The sequence below is a fragment of the Chiroxiphia lanceolata genome, chromosome 9, assembly GCF_009829145.1.
Source record: "Chiroxiphia lanceolata isolate bChiLan1 chromosome 9, bChiLan1.pri, whole genome shotgun sequence".
Taxonomy (NCBI): Eukaryota; Metazoa; Chordata; class Aves; order Passeriformes; family Pipridae; genus Chiroxiphia; species Chiroxiphia lanceolata.
Genome location: NC_045645.1, coordinates 25,001,915 through 25,018,107, shown reverse-complemented (window position 1 = coordinate 25,018,107; position 16,193 = coordinate 25,001,915). Strand labels below are relative to the sequence as shown.

General features: G+C 59.2%; 3 protein-coding genes and 1 long non-coding RNA gene across 6 annotated transcripts; 3 read left to right on the top strand and 1 right to left on the bottom strand.

The window, feature by feature from the left end:
• The first annotated feature begins 180 nt into the window (after positions 1–180).
• PLPP6 (phospholipid phosphatase 6) lies at positions 181–3,302 on the top strand. The gene is made up of 2 exons (XM_032696554.1): positions 181–704; positions 2,487–3,302. Exons 1-2 carry the CDS (start codon positions 308–310, stop codon positions 2,855–2,857), a joined length of 768 nt encoding a protein of 255 aa, XP_032552445.1. The 5' UTR covers positions 181–307; the 3' UTR covers positions 2,858–3,302.
• Positions 1,665–16,157, bottom strand: LOC116790968. Its single transcript, XR_004358571.1, has 3 exons — positions 15,356–16,157; positions 13,673–13,791; positions 1,665–3,085 (listed from the first exon to the last, which is right to left on the bottom strand). It is a non-coding gene; the product is annotated as an uncharacterized LOC116790968 (long non-coding RNA).
• LOC116790964 (dimethylaniline monooxygenase [N-oxide-forming] 5-like) lies at positions 5,174–10,336 on the top strand. 2 transcript variants are annotated; one of them, XM_032696546.1, is made up of 9 exons: positions 5,174–5,281; positions 6,701–6,858; positions 7,068–7,256; positions 7,339–7,501; positions 7,737–7,879; positions 8,288–8,487; positions 8,801–9,150; positions 9,484–9,556; positions 9,801–10,336. In XM_032696546.1, exons 2-9 carry the CDS (start codon positions 6,727–6,729, stop codon positions 10,144–10,146), a joined length of 1,596 nt encoding a protein of 531 aa, XP_032552437.1. In that variant the 5' UTR covers positions 5,174–5,281; positions 6,701–6,726; the 3' UTR covers positions 10,147–10,336. The 2 variants fall into 2 exon arrangements, with proteins under 2 accessions (XP_032552437.1, XP_032552438.1); XM_032696547.1 differs by lacking the exon at positions 5,174–5,281 and adding an exon at positions 6,097–6,236.
• LOC116790963 (dimethylaniline monooxygenase [N-oxide-forming] 5-like) lies at positions 10,512–15,944 on the top strand. Of its 2 annotated transcripts, XM_032696544.1 has the most exons (8): positions 10,512–11,353; positions 12,516–12,704; positions 12,787–12,949; positions 13,647–13,789; positions 14,042–14,241; positions 14,348–14,697; positions 15,101–15,173; positions 15,260–15,944. In XM_032696544.1, the coding sequence occupies exons 1-8, from the start codon at positions 11,210–11,212 to the stop codon at positions 15,609–15,611; spliced, it is 1,614 nt and encodes a 537-aa protein (XP_032552435.1). In that variant the 5' UTR covers positions 10,512–11,209; the 3' UTR covers positions 15,612–15,944. The 2 variants fall into 2 exon arrangements, with proteins under 2 accessions (XP_032552435.1, XP_032552436.1); XM_032696545.1 differs by lacking the exon at positions 15,260–15,944 and having other exon boundaries at positions 14,833–15,103.
• Positions 16,158–16,193: the final 36 nt, after the last annotated feature.

Here is a 16,193-nt window from a genome sequence, read left to right as displayed (position 1 = left end):
ATCGCCGCCCGCAGCGCGGCGCCCGCACCGGCGCCGGCAGGGCGAAGGCGCCGCCGCCGCGCCTCTTACGGCCCCCGCCGGCCGCCGTACGCCGGGAGCTCCACGTGCGTCACGGGCGGAACAGGAAGCGGAAGCGGCGGCGGGGCCGCCCGGTACCGGGGCGGAGGAGGGAGGGCGGCACCGCCGCGTCCTTGGGGCGCTCCGGGAGCGGCGGCGAGGGACAGGGAAGCGGCCCCGGGCAGGGGGGACATGCGGGCCCGGCAGCCGGTGGCCGGCGCCCGCCTCCCGCAGGCCACCTCCCGCCGCGATGCCGAGCCCCCGGAGCAGCCGCGAGCGCCGCGCGGGCGGCAGCGGTGGCCGGCTGGAGTTCCTGTCGTTGAGCCAGCGCGGCCCTGCCGCCCCCGACAGCCCGTCCCGCCGCAGGGAGCCCCCGGCGGCCGCGCCGCTGCCGGAGGAGGACTGCATGAAGCTGAACCCGTCCTTCGTGGGCATCGCGCTCAGCTCCCTGCTCGCTATCGACCTCTGGGCCTCTAAGCGCCTGGGCGTGTGCGCCGGGGAGGGCTCGGCCTGGGGCAGCGCCCGCCCGCTCATGAAGGTCATCGAGGTGTCGGGGCACGGCATCCCCTGGCTGCTCGGCACCTTCTACGGGCTCTGCCAGAGTGACAGCTCGGCGGCCAGGGAGGTGCTGCTCAACCTGCTCTTCGGTGAGGCGCGGGGCTCGCCCGGGGGCTGATGGAGCCGAGCGGGGAGGGTGGGACACAATGAATGGCGCAGAGCTGGTGAACCACAGCCCCGAGGGCACCTGATTTTGAGCGGCCCGTGCAGACCCATGTGGGGTGCCTGGCACTAGAGGCAGCAGCCCTGGAAACGTGGTGACACGGGTAGGGCTCACCTGTCAGAGTTCCCACCATGCAACGCAAAACTCCCGACAGCTGCACTGCTCCTGCAGTTGCACAAAGCTCTCAGGGTGATGAATGGAATATTGTAGCTCTTCAAGTTTATCAGAACATTGCATTCTAGGTGCAGCTTTCTAGTGTTGAGACACCAGCCCGTTCCCTGAAAAGCTACTCTGGCACACAGACATCTGCACCCCTGGCTCCCTGCCTAGACAGTGCCTTCGTGGATTGATGTGTATCAGCCAGTGAGGAAATTTGGTTTAATGCACGCATTTTAATCTTGCATTGTGTAATATTTCACACTCACACACACAGAGTATCCTAGGTATAGAGTCTTCATTTCTGCTCATTTAGAAACTGTAGTAGCTCCAGAGCACCAGACCTTTTCAGGTTCTTACTCTTGTATTAAGTTGCAGGTAATTAGTATCTCACACTTAGAATCTAAACTGAAATTTGCCTGGTGGGAAGTACATAGGTTTGTGCATCTTTCTCATCTAGCAGCACATGTTTAAACTACAGTCCCACAGCAGAGCTGTGAGAAAGGACCGGGAGGCCTCCAGCCTAACTTCTCCAAGGAGATTTGTCCCCGTACCAGAGCCTTGTCCAGCCCTCAATACTCTGGGCCAGAGCCACCCACCTCTCTGGGGCCCTGTAGCCAGAACTGCAGCACCTGTGTGGGGAAGGAGGGTTCCCTTGTGTCCAAGCTTAATCTCCCAAATCCTATGTAAAAAGAGAAAAAGTCATTGATCTAGGTTTACATGTAGGAAAAAAAAATATTTATTCTGAAATGATTAACCAAAGGAAATGAACTGAAGTGACCAAAAGGTTTGGTGTCCAGAAATAAGCCTTAGGACAAGCAGAAGCTGGTCTCTTACATGACTTCCCTGGAAGAATAGCCCTTGCTGTGAGGGCTAAGCAGAATTCACAGGGGTAGAGAAAGTACCCTCTGACCTGCACGAGGAGCTGCTCTTGCCAAATACTGGCTGAACACTTCTCACAGGTACTTTGCATCTTCTACCAGAACAGCCTTTACCTCTCAGGGGCAAGCCACTGTTACATAAATCATCCTTTAGTCTTGAAAACCAAAGCACAGTTAGCTTTCCCTCCAGCAGCAGGGAGAAGCCAGACTCCAGGACCCTTGGCACCACACCAGCTCAGAGCCCCTCACACTGAGCTGTGGCTGAGTGCTTGGAGCAGGTTGATCATTCACCCGGTACGTTTGAACTCCAGTCACCAGGGCAGGCAGAACAGTGCTGAGTCAGCACCGCCAGGAAGGGAGTTGTCCCTCTGCTGCCTTCAGGTTATGGGGCAGGTTGAGCCCAGAGTCACAGTGAGATCAGATTTTACACAAAAGCCCTGGCAGAGCCCTGTTGGGCTGTGGCAGGCAGATGGTCTGGTGGTGCACGAGGGAGCAGAGGTTGAGGATGTGGTCATGCTGCAGAAGGCCAAGTGCAGACGAGTGCTGTGCTCTCCCTGCCTGGGTGTTGCAGCCATGGGAAACACTGCCTTCTCTTAGCAGGTCTGGGCAGCCAAGCGCTTTCATAGGTAACAGCTGTGCTTTCAGTAACCCACTGCTCCTGTCTCTCCTAGCATTGCTGCTGGACCTGGTGATGGTGGCCGTGGTGAAGGGGCTGGTGAAGCGGCCACGGCCCACCCACAACAAGATGGACATGTTCGTCACCATCTCGGTGGACAAGTACTCCTTCCCCTCGGGCCACGCCACCCGCGCCGCCCTGGTCTGCCGCTTCGTCCTGCGGCACCTGGTGCTCGCTGTCCCGCTGCGCGTCCTCGTGGTGCTCTGGGCCCTCATCGTCAGCATCTCCAGGGTGATGCTGGGCAGGCACAACATGACGGACGTGCTGTTCGGGCTGGTGCTGGGCTACACCCTGTACAGCGTGGTGGAGCACTGCTGGCTGTCCCCGCTCAACGCGCCCGCCCTCTTCGCGCTCTGGGACCACTGACAGACGGGCTCCTCACAAAGGAGGGGCGTGCGCTGGTTTCCTAAGCACGCAAAAGGGAGGGGATACTGAGACTTGAACTCGCACCCTCAACCCCATCAGTCTGGCCAAGACTTGTACCCGAGCGGTGCTGCAGGCTCCTGGTCTGCACTTGGATGTTTGGTGCTGTCTTGCCCTCCTGGTCAGGTGTCAGGCAGGGTCTGCACTGGCCAAACAGCTGCACTGACTGTTCTGTGAGAAAAAAAAAAACAGTCTCTGCAGAGCCTGGGGAGGGCTCAGCACATTTCATCCGGCAGCTTGCTGATGATACTGTGAATCTGCATGCTCTGGCTGGTCACTTGCAATAGCCCATGGTGTATGTGGTAGCTGTGACTTTGCAGAGGTTTGTCTACAATCACCCATGTATCTGTATTCTATAAATACACTGATCATGCTGCTGTCATAAGCATATCCTGTGCAGCCTGCTCTATAACACCTGTCTGGAGGGGCTTGTGGGGGTCTGTCCTCAGGGTTATAAATAGCTCTGCCTTTCTAAACAATCTTTTCCTTTCTGCTCTCAATTTAAGTACTGCACTGAGGTCAGATATTGAGCAATGAGGACACAGGCACCTGGCCCCCAGTCTCATGGGGAAAGGATAGTGGGACTGAAGGGTTGGTCCATCCAGTGGGTAACAGGGGAAGAAGCTCCCAACAGCAGCCTACTCCTGAAGCCCTTGTGCAGAGCTTCCCTGCTCCTCTTCCTCTCCATAGGATTTTCAGTTTCCCAGGGGGTACAGTGCATTCCTAGCAATTCCTGGTGGTCAACATGTTCCCAGGCTGCAGACAGCATTCTGGAGAACCAGCCCCTTCCTCACAGCCCAGCAATATACCCTCTCCCAGGCTGCAGGGCAGCCTCAGGTCTGAGCCTTACCTGCACCTCCTGCAGGTAAGCAAGAGGCTCTGACAACCACCACGTGCCCTGGCACCGTTGGTCTGTTTTTCACAGAGGGCTGCTTGTCCTTGGCAGGAGGGGACCACAAGGAGCCTCTGTAATGAGCTGGGGTTGAGATTGAGCCAGAAAAGCAGAAGAACCAGAGCCCAGCAGGGAGTGAAGGTTCTAGACTAAGCTTAAATAATGAGCTTAAACGGCACTCCTGGCATGTGGGTGGGGTGATTGGGTCCAGCTGAGGCTCCTTGTGGTCATTGAGGTCTCTTGATGCACTCAGGCTCTGGAAAGCACCAATTAAGTCATATTAAGACCAGGCAGTGTTTAAGTGTGCTGTTCCCCTGGGTGAACTGTGCAGGAGCAGCCTGAGGGCCAAAGGCACAAGCACCCTGTTACTGTCTGTCACCCACTGTCAGTTATACAGGGGCCAAAATGAAAGTGCTTGACAGAGTTCCCCCAGAGCTGAGCCCTGACCCACTGAAACTACCAGATGTGGGTTTGTTGCTCCAGTGACCAAAAAAATAATCCCCTGGGTTGCACTGCATGCCTGGCAGCCGGCTGGGCCAGTTCAGCATGTGCATGGCAGCACCTGGACACTCCGGCCAGCCCTCTTGCCCCAAGGCAGAGACGAGCCCTGTGGTGGCTGCAGGGGCACAGACAGGTGGCACACTGCAGTGTGGGTAGAGTTTGAGGTGATCGGAGCTTGTTGAGATGTGCCAAAACACCTCTGCTCCTTCCCAAACACAGGGTGCATTTCATCCAAGTGATTCTTACAGTCATTGGGGTCTTCCTCTCCAGGTCATGGAGGAGTACAACAGCAAATCCACACACCTGTGGCTTGTTCCCAAAGCCCATGTGTGTGCCAAAAGTTGCCCTTGACTCACTTGCAGGACCCTCCATGAGCTGCCTGGTGGCACCCACCAGTGCACAGCCCTTCTGGGTCACAGGATGCCCAGCCACCCTCTCACCTCTTCTCTGCATCTCCCCACCTCCACCAAAGAGACTTTGGTCTCCTCCTGTGCTTGTCACCTGTCATTGCTCCTCCAAAGATGAGTACTAACCCACTGATAAGAAGGAGGAGACTGGTGCTTTCTGCTCTGCTTGTCCCATGGCACCCCTGCCTTCTGTGGAAGCCCAGAGCAGACACTGCCCCCCACGCTGTATATCCTGGGTGCTTGCCAGGCATGGGGAACTGTAACGTTCCCGTGGACATCAACCAGCTGGTCTTGACCAAAATGCCATGGCATGAGCCCAAGCACAGCACGGCAAAGTCCAGAGCAGTGCAACCTCCTGTAGGGAGAAGAGCAAGTTTAGAGGCAACCTGCACAAAGGTTTAATAGGACAGCAGTGAGGTTGAGAGTTCAGAGGTCTCCTGTACTTATCACCCTTGGGCAATCTGTGCAGAGCTTGCAGAAGATCCAGAAGCCAGCTGAGAGCAGAGCAGGGAGAGTAGTACTGCCAGTGCTGCCACACTGCTGTACCCGTGCTGATCCCCCTGCTTGGTAAGATGCTTTTGATGCTTTTTGACAGGCAGGCAGAGTGCGGATTGGCAGCTCAGCACCTCTGCCCCAGGCAGAGATCAGCCCTTGCCAACAGCAAGGTACAGAAAGAGCTTTATTAAACTTACTGCAGACATACTGTGAGGCTTAGAAGATTAAAGCCATTTCAGCTGCAGATCTTGACCCCTCTGCAGCCCTGTGCCTTGCTCAACTCTGGGGCGAAGTTCCCTGGACATGAGAGAGCAAATTTCCCCTGCAGTCCCCAAGAGCTGTCTGGCTGAGTGTGCCAGGAGCCAACAGCAAGCTCTGGATCCACATGGTCTGTGCCTCCTGCTGTCGGGGAGAGCCTTTCCCTAACTGGTCCCACCACCCTGGCACCAGTGACACCCTGACAGTGCGGTGCTCCTCGCACCAGGGTCCCGCTGGCCCCAGGTCTGGGGCAGCCCACGAGTGAGCCGCGGCTATAGGGACACTGTGCCGACACGCCCAGCCCAGAGGCACAGGGGGAGTGGGCGATGCGCTGCCGGGTGTCTCTGGAGCAGACAGAGCCGCGCGTGCCTCCGGCTACCAGGATAAACAGGGTTGGGCTGATCCATATAATCCCAGAGGTAAAAGTTCAGGGCAGCGTTTGTTCACTCAGCACGTACGCCACGGGGATCGGCTGCGTGTCTGTGTTCCCGCACGGTGCCCGGGACGGCTCCTTACCCCACTGTCGAGGCTGTAGCGACAGTCGCTCCCGGAAAAGCAGAGCAGACGGCCGGGAGCCAGCCGGCTCCTGGCTTCCTTCCCCTGGCTCCGTGGGAGGAGTGACGGAGGGGGAGGTTCCGCTTACGACCGCTGCGCACCACAAAGCCAGGCCGCGGTTCGGCCCCACGGCTCGGGGCAACCCGGCAGAGACCCCCGAGGGGCTCCCCGCCTGCCGCCCGCCTTCCCTGGGCTGCTGCTCCCCCAGCCGCAGGTCGGTGGAGGGTGTCCCGGTTGAGGGTGTCCCCGCTGAGGGTGTTCCCCGGGCTGTCAGCACGCAGTGGGCACCGGGACAGCACGACGGGCATCACCTCGGGGAAGGAAGAGGGCGAAGGGCAAGGCAGAGGGGCTGTCACCCACTTGGGAAGGAGCCGTCGGTCTCCATGACGGGGCACGGCATTCTGGTGTACCTCCATCGCTGGGGCTTAGCATGGGTGGGGACATTTTCAGGCTGCCTGGCACTCGGTAGCATTTCTCCCCAGGGCATCCACAGGCAACACCACAATAGTACAAAACCCAGCAGTGGCCAGTCCCCACTTGGGGGGGAATAGCAGTTGCTTCAAAACCCCAGGCAAATTTCGGGGGGGGTTTCCTCTCAACTTGGGGCCTCTTTGGTGCACAGGGCCAAAAGTCTGCACAGTTGCACCTCCCAGCCCCACTTTCCGGTGCTGTCCTCAGGCAGAGATCCAGTGGTGGAGTCCAACATGGCAAAGAGGGTGGCCATCATCGGCGGGGGCAGCAGCGGGCTGTGCGCCATCAAAGCCTGCCTGCAGGAGGGGCTGGAGCCCGTCTGCTTCGAGAGGAGCCGGGACATCGGAGGCCTCTGGAGGTTTGAGGTAAACCCTGCCGGCCACGTGTCAACACAGTGGCCCCCAGGGATCCGTGGTGTCTGGTGGGGTGGCATGCAGCCAGCCACGGTGGGGTCCTCTGGATGAGGTTGAGGGCAGGGTCTCCATGTAAAGGAGCAGCACAATCAACCCTGGCCACCCCTCCCCATCGATCCCCTGGCCAGTGCTGAGTCGTGACCCACGACCCACTCCTACAGGAGAACCCCGAGGACGGCCGTGCCAGCATCTACCGCTCTGTCATCATCAACACCTCCAAGGAGATGATGTGCTTCAGCGACTTCCCCATCCCCGAGGACTTCCCCAACTACATGCACAACTCCAAGATCATGGAGTACTTCCGCATGTACGCCCAGCACTTCGACCTGCTCCGCCACATCCGCTTCAGGGTGAGAGCTGGGGGGCCAAGGGGGTGGTGGCAGCGGGGCCAGGGGACACAGGGTGCCTGACGCCCACTCCCCCTGCACCCAGACCAGCGTGTGCCGCGTGTCCAAGCGCCCTGACTTTGCCATCACGGGCCAGTGGGAGGTGGTGACGGAGAGCGAGGGGAAGCAGGAGGCAGCTGTCTTTGACGCCGTGCTGGTGTGCACAGGGCACCACACCGATGCACATCTCCCACTGAACACCTTCCCAGGTACTGCCCTGCACTGAATGAGGAGACACCACAGAAAGCTCAGCCGTGCCAGTCCCTACTCTCCTTGCTGCTTTTCCTCTCAGCCCTAGCATTTCCCTGCCTTGCTTTGACTCCAGGAGTGTTCCCATGCTCCCCAGGAGTGCTTTGGTGGGGTGAGGGAGCATCTCCAGTCTTTGTGGGGGTGATCCTCCAGCCTGGCACAAGGAAGCCAGGCATATCTTCTCCCTGCTCACAGGAATCGAGAAGTTCAACGGCCACTACCTCCACAGCCGAGACTACAAGGACCCTCAGGATTTCAGGGACAAGAGGGTCGTTGTTATCGGGATTGGGAATTCAGGGTCAGACCTGGCTGTGGAGATCAGCCAAATGGCAAAGCAGGTGAGAAGCGGGAGTAGGGTCCTGGTGGGCAAGGCAGCCCCCCTTGGGACACTGTTGGCTCCACAAGGACACCAGGACCAAGGCACTTGCACAGCCACTCCTCCATCCCAGCACTCACTGTATTTGGCCATGCTGGCACCTGCCAGTCTCAGCCACCAGGCAGTGGTGGCAGTTGAAAGTCAGTCCCACACGGACCCCAATTTTTTTCCCTGAGCCCCAGGCTGAGGGTGCCTCTGTGGCACTTCCCTACCTCTCCCTGCTAGATGCCAATCACCAGCTCCCTCTGCCCTCTGGGTCTTTGCCCAGTGTGGCAGCACAGAGTGATCCCAGGGCAAGGACATGTCCCCCCTGGGGCAGCCACCCAGGACCATCACTGCCTTCAGGAGGTGATGCTTCTTCCTTGTCCAGGTCTTCCTCAGCACCCGCCGGGGTGCATGGATCCTCAACCGCGTTGGAGATCAGGGCTACCCCATCGACACCATCTTAACCACCCGCATGAAGGTATTCCTGCAGGAGCTGCTCAGCCCGTCCCTGGCGTGTGACTACATGGAGAAGAAGCTGAACGCCAGGTTTGACCACACGCATTACGGCCTGAAGCCAAAGCACAGGTATCAGCAAACACTCCCCCTGCCCAGGAGGGACCCACCGCCTCCCTCTGTGTCCAGCCTCACTTTACCATTCCATGCTCCCTATGTCTGGAAACCAGGATAGTAGCTGTGTTGTGCCCAAGAAATGCTCAAGGGAACCACCACTGCCCCCTCCAGGGACCCTTGGTGGCACCAGTGCAGGGGCAGCCGCTCAGCATCTCTGGGGGACCAGCCTTTTGACAGTGAGCATCCCTGGGGATGAGCATCCCCAGAGCAGGACACAGAACAGAGACACTCCCTCCCCAGTGCCCTAATGGCTCCTTGTACCTTCCAGGGTCTTTCACCAGCATCCAACCGTCAATGATGACCTGCCCAACCGCATCATTTCAGGCAGGGTGCAGGTGAAGCCAAATGTCCAGGAGTTCACGGAGACATCTGCCATCTTCGAGGATGGCACCAGGGAAGACATTGATGTCGTAGTTTTTGCCACAGGATACAGCTTCTCCTTCCCATTCCTTGAGGGCTTTGTGAAGGTGGTGGAGAACCAGATCCCCCTCTACAAATTCATGTTCCCCCCTGACCTGGAGAAGCCAACGCTGGCTTTCATCGGCTTCATCCAGCCCCTGGGTGCCATCATGCCCATCTCTGAGCTCCAGTGTCGCTGGGCCACTCGCGTCTTCAAGGGTAAGTGAGGCAAACCTGCCCCGTGGCTGCAGCCTGAGCTTGAAGCCCTGGAGCAGGGGCAGATGGTGCCAGCCATGTCAGGGAGGCTGTGGCATCCTGGCTTGCAGCCCTCACGGTGAGATGGGCTCTTGCCTGACAGGCACAGAGACATCCATACCCTGTGTTCCATGGGCTGCTCCTTCCCATCCTGAGGAGCTCAGAAAAGCCTCAGGTGCCAGACCACTGGCCATGGTGGTGCTGGCAGGGGCACAGCACCCAGGCAAGGGCAGCACCAGAGTGGCCACCGTGGCCAGCAGGGTGCAGCCTCCCCATGCTGTGGCTCATCCTCCCTAGGTCTGAATGAGCTGCCCCCGCGGCACGACATGGAGGCTGACATCAAACAGAAGAAAGAAGCGATGGCAAAGCGGTAAGATCCCCACAGGAACAGGGAGGGGGCTGCTGTGGGCACAGCTGCCCGTGGGCACCCGTCCTGTCTCATGGCTGCATCCTGGCACATTTGTTCATGCCAAGAGATGTCAGGGATATGACTGGCCACACTACCCTCAGCCCAGTAATCCTTCCCCATGGTAATCCATCCAATACTGCCTTGCTGGTGCACAGGGCATCTGCCAGCTGTGCCGCCAGCACCTGCCCTTCCTCCCTGCCCACAGGTACGTGAAGAGCCAGCGGCACACCATCCAGGTGGATTACATCCCCTACATGGACGAGCTCGCCTGCCAGCTGGGGGTCAAGCCCAACCTGCTCACCCTCTTCCTCACGGACCCCAAGCTGGCTCTGGAGGTGGCCTTCGGTCCCTGCACGCCGTACCAGTACCGGCTGCGGGGCCCGGGTGCGTGGGCGGGTGCCAGGGAGGCCATCCTGACCCAGCAGCAGCGCATCATCAAGCCCCTGCAGACGCGGCACGTGGAGGAACGGCCCTCGGCCCTCGCTGTGCCCCTCATATTCAAGGTGGTCGGGGCCGTGGCCATCCTTGCTGCTGTTTTTGCTTACTTTTAGGTGCCCTGCAAGCATGAGAGGGCACGGTTTGCAATGTGCCAAGGGGCTGGCCGGCCACCCCTGCCCCGTAGCAGTCTGTGCACCCCAGTGCTGGCAGAAACCCCTGCCTAGCACGGCCCCATTGTGACCACACCATGAACTCGGGATGCACAGAACCTCCCCAGCTGCCAAAATAAAGATTGGACCCCTGTGCTGTGCCTCTCCCTGTGGAGCTGCTGCCAGGGACAGAGAAAGAAACCTGCTCATATGCGGGGTAAAATCCAATCCCTCTCAGCCAGCGCTCTGGGCTTTTCTGTCCCCTGTAACCCAGCTGTGCCACTGCTGACACACTCACAGGAAAGCTAAGCAGCAAAGGCACTGCAAACTTCCTAACTGCATAAATGCATTGAACAGCCAAGCATTGTCCTATTACTGACAACATCAAGATCCACTGTGTGCCAGGGGAATGCTCATGGGTGTGAGGTCATCCTCGTGCCACTGGCCCACAGCAGTACACATGTACACACCTGTGTGTATCCACAGCAAGACAGCCTCGCTCAGGGTGTGTGATGTAGGAGCAGGTGCCAGGGGTCACAGTAGCACAGTTCAGTGCCACCTTCATCACCTGCATGCAGCCCCTCCAGAAGATGGCTGGGTGGGATGGCTACCCAGAGTGGTGACAGGAGTCTTGGTCACCATACACCTGGGCTGGCATGACTGCCAACCACCTGAGCATCCTCCTAGTTTGTTTTCCATGCCACAACCTGCTGAAATCTGGAGCACAGCCACATCTCTGCCCTGCCCACCGAGTCCCGGGGCAGTGCCAGCATCATCAAGTGCTTACAGAATCCAATGAGCCTCCTGTGGAGGGCAGGCACAGATAGGGGGAGTGGCAGAGTGGTGGGGGGAACCTGTAGATCGTGTCTAGAAGAAACACATCTTATGAAACCCTAGCTGTCCTTGGCCACCCACAGGAAGCACAGGGACACTCACTCCCAAACTGAGCGCCCTTCCTGGTGTAGCCCGCCAGGCTCTGCAACCCGCTCAGTGCCACAGCTTCTCCGGAATCCCTGCCAACACCAGAATGCGGGACATGGCTCCCCAGAGAGTAGCCATCATTGGTGCCGGTGCCTCTGGCCTGTGTGCCCTGAAATGCTGCCTGGATGAGGGGCTGGAGCCCACCTGCTTTGAGAGGAGCAAGGACATCGGGGGCCTCTGGCGCTTCGAGGTAAGCCCCATGCGTGCCAGCCTGCCCCATGGCAGCAGCACAGATAGGATTGGGATCGGTTCTTGGCAGATAACAAAGCACCACTCCCCTGCTTTGTAAGCGTGTGCCAGGCAGGTTTACAAGCTAAACGACAGGAAAGTAAAATGGCTTGGCAGCAAAAGGTCCCCGTGGTGCCAGACGGTATGCTGGGCACATGGGACCCATCTCCTTCCCATCAGCAGCAGCACGGACCCTCTCCAAGGACCTCACCCCAGGGCTTACTCCCCCCAGCTCAGCTTTCCTCTTTCCCATCCTTCCCTTCCTGGTCTCATCCACCCCTTGCTCTGCTGATTTGCTCTTGGTCCCCTCCAGCCCTTTCCCACATATCCTTGTCCTATCTGACCCCATTGTCTGTCCCAGTTTCTGTCTTTTCCAGCCCTTCCCTGGAATCACTGTTGCTCCCCTCCCTGCTCCTGTGCTGCTCACCCACGCAGAGGCACCAAGTGCTGCCTCCTCTGTGCCTTGGCTCTCCCTGTCTCAGGGGAAGCCTGGGAGCTTGTTTCTGCACCCACCTAATAAGGCTGCTGACTTTTCCCCATGGACCCACCAACAAGAATACCAGTGCTCCCACCATGCCCTGTTATATGGGTGGGAGAGGCTGGGGGGACAGACATGGGCACCACACCAGTGTGGGGTTGGGAGTGGCTCAGTCACAGCCTGCTGGTCCTGCCCATGATGGGTCAGGAATGGGACTGGTGCAGCGAAGCCAGGGAAGCAGCATCCAGCTGCTAAGGCACAGACCTGTCAAGCAGGAGCAGCCACTCAGCAGGGAGCACTGGAGCTGGCTCCACAACCAGTGAGACCTGATGTGGCAGCTGCGGCAGTGACACCACAGGCAGCTTCAGGAATGCACCACCTCACAGGGGCAACGAGTGGGAGTGGGGAAGCTGAGGCACGAGACCACCATGACATGCTATCACTACTGCCTGGTTGTCACAAACCCAGAGCTTCCTCTTCCCCATTTTTTGAGGCAGGTAGTCTCCCTGATGGGAGAGTGCAGGGATGGGTGCTATGATCACCTGTGGCCTAATTCAGCATTCATAGGCATGGAGATGTGCCAGGCAGGGCAGGCAGGTGGCCCTGCAGTCCCTGGCCAGTGCTGAGCCGTGACCCACTCCTACAGGAGAACCCCGAGGACGGCCGTGCCAGCATCTACCGCTCTGTCATCATCAACACCTCCAAGGAGATGATGTGCTTCAGCGACTTCCCCATCCCCGAGGACTTCCCCAACTACATGCACAACTCCAAGATCATGGAGTACTTCCGCATGTACGCCCAGCGCTTCGACCTGCTCCGCCACATCCGCTTCAGGGTGAGAGCTGGGGGGCCAAGGGGGTGGTGGCAGCGGGGCCAGGGGGCGCAGGGTGCCTGACGCCCACTCCCCCTGCACCCAGACCAGCGTGTGCCGCGTGTCCAAGCGCCCTGACTTTGCCACCACGGGCCAGTGGGAGGTGGTGACGGAGAGCGAGGGGAAGCAGGAGGCTGCTGTCTTCGATGCTGTGCTGGTGTGCAGCGGGCACCACACCGATGCACATCTCCCACTGAACACCTTCCCAGGTACTGCCCCATGGGCTGCTCGCCTGGTCCTTGACACCCCTGGGACCATCCTCCTCTCCAGCTCAGCCTCCACCCTGCTCTGGGTGCTACCAAAAATGCCTCTCAAGTTTTAACACACCAGGTGGGATTGCATGAGCACCCAAAGCATCCTGCTGGCAGATGTCACAGCTGCCAGTGTGCCTCTCCCACCAGAGACAGGCTCCCTCTCCACACTGCTGGCCAAGCACATGCTAGGCTCTCCAGCTCCTCACCAAGCTTGAGAGCTCAGCACTCGTGTTGGCCTTCTCCTTTGGGAGACAGGCAAAAATGCCTGGAGGGCTTTCAGCTGTGGAGACCCTCTTTGGCTGGGGAACAGGCTGGAGGACACCATCACCAGGGTCTGGTGATATGGTACAAACCCCAGCTGCTCCTCTACCCTCAGTGCATAGCACCAGACAGGAACTGCAGGAGGATTTTGGTATGGGAGCACAGAGGTATTCAGTCCAAGCCCTGCTCCAAGTCAGGCTAGCCCCAAAGCCAGAGCAGGATTCTCAGGGCCACACCGAGAATCTCTCAGGCTGGAGATGCCACCACCTTTCTGGGCACTACCCCAGGGCTGGTCCCAGCCTGTTCCCAAAATACACCACCAATCTGATCAGGGGGCAGCCACCCTCCTACCCCACATCCCAGCCCAGCATGGCTTCCCTCTCTCTTCCAGGGCTGGAAAAGTTTGAGGGCTCGTACCTGCACAGCCGGGACTACAAGAGCCCACAACCCTTTTCAGGAAAGCGGGTGGTCGTGGTTGGCACCGGGAATTCAGGCATCGATATCGCAGTGGAGCTGAGCCACACAGCCAAACAGGTCTGCTGGGAGAGCCAACAGGGATGGGGTGCTTATTATTCAGACCCGGGAGAACACCGATCATCCCCTCCCCACCTCCTCCAGGCTGCCTTCCCTCCAGCACCCGGCCACAAGCACCACATCCCCTCTTGGTGGAGGTGTCTACTGTGGTCCCAGCAGCTGTGCTGGCATCCCTGTCCTTGGAACATGGCAATGGTCCAGCCTGGTCTCAGGATGCTGCCATGCTGCCACCTCTCTTCTCCTTTCTCCCAGGTTTTTCTCAGCACCAAGCGTGGGACCTGGGTGCTACACCGGGTGGCGGACAAAGGATACCCCTTTGACTTCAGCTACCTCAACCGCTTCAGGCAGCTCTACACGAGCCTGCTGCCTCAAAAGGTCACCAGTTTTTTCGTGGAGAGGAAGCTGAATGCCCGCTTTGACCACACACTCTATGGCCTAAAGCCCCAGCACAGGTGAGTGCCCTGGCAGGTACCTGGCCCGGGTACCTGTCCCAGCAATGCCCATCCTGCTGCCCATCTCACTGCCCAGGCCCATACAAGGTCTGTCCGTACCTTCCAGCATCTTTGACCAGCACCCGACCGTCAACGACGACCTGCCCAACCGCATCATTTCAGGCAGGGTGCGGGTGAAGCCGAACATCCAGGAGTTCACAGAGACATCTGTGATCTTTGAGGACGGCACCAGGGAAGACATTGACGCTGTGGTCTTTGCCACGGGATACAGCTTCTCCTTCCCTTTCCTCGAGGGGTGTGTGAAGGTGGTGCAGAACCAGATCTCCCTCTACAAATTCGTGTTCCCCCCTGACCTGGAGAAGCCAACGCTGGCTTTCATCGGCCTCATTCAGCCCCTGGGTGCCATCATGCCCATCTCTGAGCTCCAGAGTCGCTGGGCCACGCAAGTCTTCAAGGGTAAATCAGGCAGTTTGGGGGGATGCAGCCAGGTTTCTCTAGCTACACCAAGACTGAGGTGTTCAGCTGGTGGCCTCCCCTCACATGCTGTCTCCTCACACTCACCTTTTAATCATCCTTTTGCTTCTTCATGAGGACAAAAACCAGCACTGTATTTTGCAACAAGTCTTACATTGATCATCTCTTGTGAGAGCCGCTAACAGGTCCTGTTGCCTGCAAACCACCTTTTCCCTTTCCTTTCCTACCATTACTTTCTTTGCCCATGCCTCCCACTTTGCTCTTGAGGTGGTGGCACTTCCCCAAAGCCCCAAAGGCTTCCATGTTCAAGCAGAGGCCTGGCTGAGCCATCCAGACGGTGGTGGGAGCACAGCCCTCCCTCCAGCTACAGCCTCCTCTTCCCCAGGGCTGCAGGACCTGCCGCCACTTGCCAACATGCTGGCTGAGATCACAGAGACCAAGGACCAAATGGCCAAGCGGTAAGGACCCTGCACAGCATCACCTCTGCCACCCTTCCCCCCGTGCTCATGTGCCAAACCTGCCTCCCCTTCCTCCCTGCCCACAGGTACGTGAAGAGCCAGCGGCACACCATCCAGGTGGATTACATCCCCTACATGGACGAGCTCGCCTGCCAGCTGGGGGTCAAGCCCAACCTGCTCACCCTCTTCCTCACGGACCCCAGGCTGGCTCTGGAGGTGGCCTTCGGTCCCTGCACGCCGTACCAGTACCGGCTGCGGGGCCCGGGTGCGTGGGCGGGTGCCAGGGAGGCAATCCTGACCCAGCGGCAGCGTGTGGTCAGAGCCCTGCAGCCCCGAGGCAGGGCCCGCCCCAGCGCCCTGCCCCGCATCCTCAAGATCCTCTTCAGCATCATCGGCGTGATTGCGGCCATCCTCGTCTACGGCTCGCGCTCTCCTTAGCCTAAAATGAAGGAGACAGCAGGTCCTCCCGGCAATCTTTTCCTTTGTGCTTGTGTCCGTTGCTCCTTGCTAGGTGTGCCGCCACGCCCGGAGGCACGGAGGGAGTCCTTCCTTGAAGGTGCAGCCGGGTCTGTCCCGCCTTCCTGCTGTGCCAGATACGCAAGTCCTGGTCACGGGCTGCTCTGAGGACGGGGGTCACTTCCCTCCCCTAAATCCTGGCCCGGCAGCACCACAAGCTCTGTCTGTGCGTTAGGTCACACTGAGGTGGTGGGGAAACTGGGAACGCGCCTCAGGAAAAGGACAATAAAGCTTGTCTCCGTGCCGAGGGGACCACGGGCCACACTGCTTGGCTGTCTCAGTCTGTGGAGCCTATCCTGAGGCGTCTGCCCAGCCCACGGGCAGCACCCTGCCCGCTTGCTGCCCGCAGCCCCCTAAACATCCCCGGCACCGCCCTGCCCTCAGCAGACATGGCCGCCGGCGGGGGTGAAGCCGTGCGACCCCCCGCGCGCCATTAACAACAACGGGCCGAGCCGCCCTCACCAAACATGGCGGGTGCCCGGCGGCGGGGCCGCGGGTCCGGGG

Bases quoted from the DNA above. Each gene is read 5' to 3' on its own strand.
- LOC116790964 (XM_032696546.1), top strand. From the start codon at position 6,727: ATGGCAAAGAGGGTGGCCATCATCGGCGGGGGCAGCAGCGGGCTGTGC. The intron at 7,502-7,736 runs GTACTGCCCTGC...CCCTGCTCACAG, and splicing joins CCCACTGAACACCTTCCCAG to GAATCGAGAAGTTCAACGGC. The intron at 8,488-8,800 runs GTATCAGCAAAC...TGTACCTTCCAG, and splicing joins GGCCTGAAGCCAAAGCACAG to GGTCTTTCACCAGCATCCAA.
- PLPP6 (XM_032696554.1), top strand. From the start codon at position 308: ATGCCGAGCCCCCGGAGCAGCCGCGAGCGCCGCGCGGGCGGCAGCGGT. The intron at 705-2,486 runs GTGAGGCGCGGG...TGTCTCTCCTAG, and splicing joins GCTGCTCAACCTGCTCTTCG to CATTGCTGCTGGACCTGGTG.
- LOC116790963 (XM_032696544.1), top strand. From the start codon at position 11,210: ATGCGGGACATGGCTCCCCAGAGAGTAGCCATCATTGGTGCCGGTGCC. The intron at 11,354-12,515 runs GTAAGCCCCATG...CCACTCCTACAG, and splicing joins GGGGCCTCTGGCGCTTCGAG to GAGAACCCCGAGGACGGCCG. The intron at 13,790-14,041 runs GTCTGCTGGGAG...CCTTTCTCCCAG, and splicing joins TGAGCCACACAGCCAAACAG to GTTTTTCTCAGCACCAAGCG.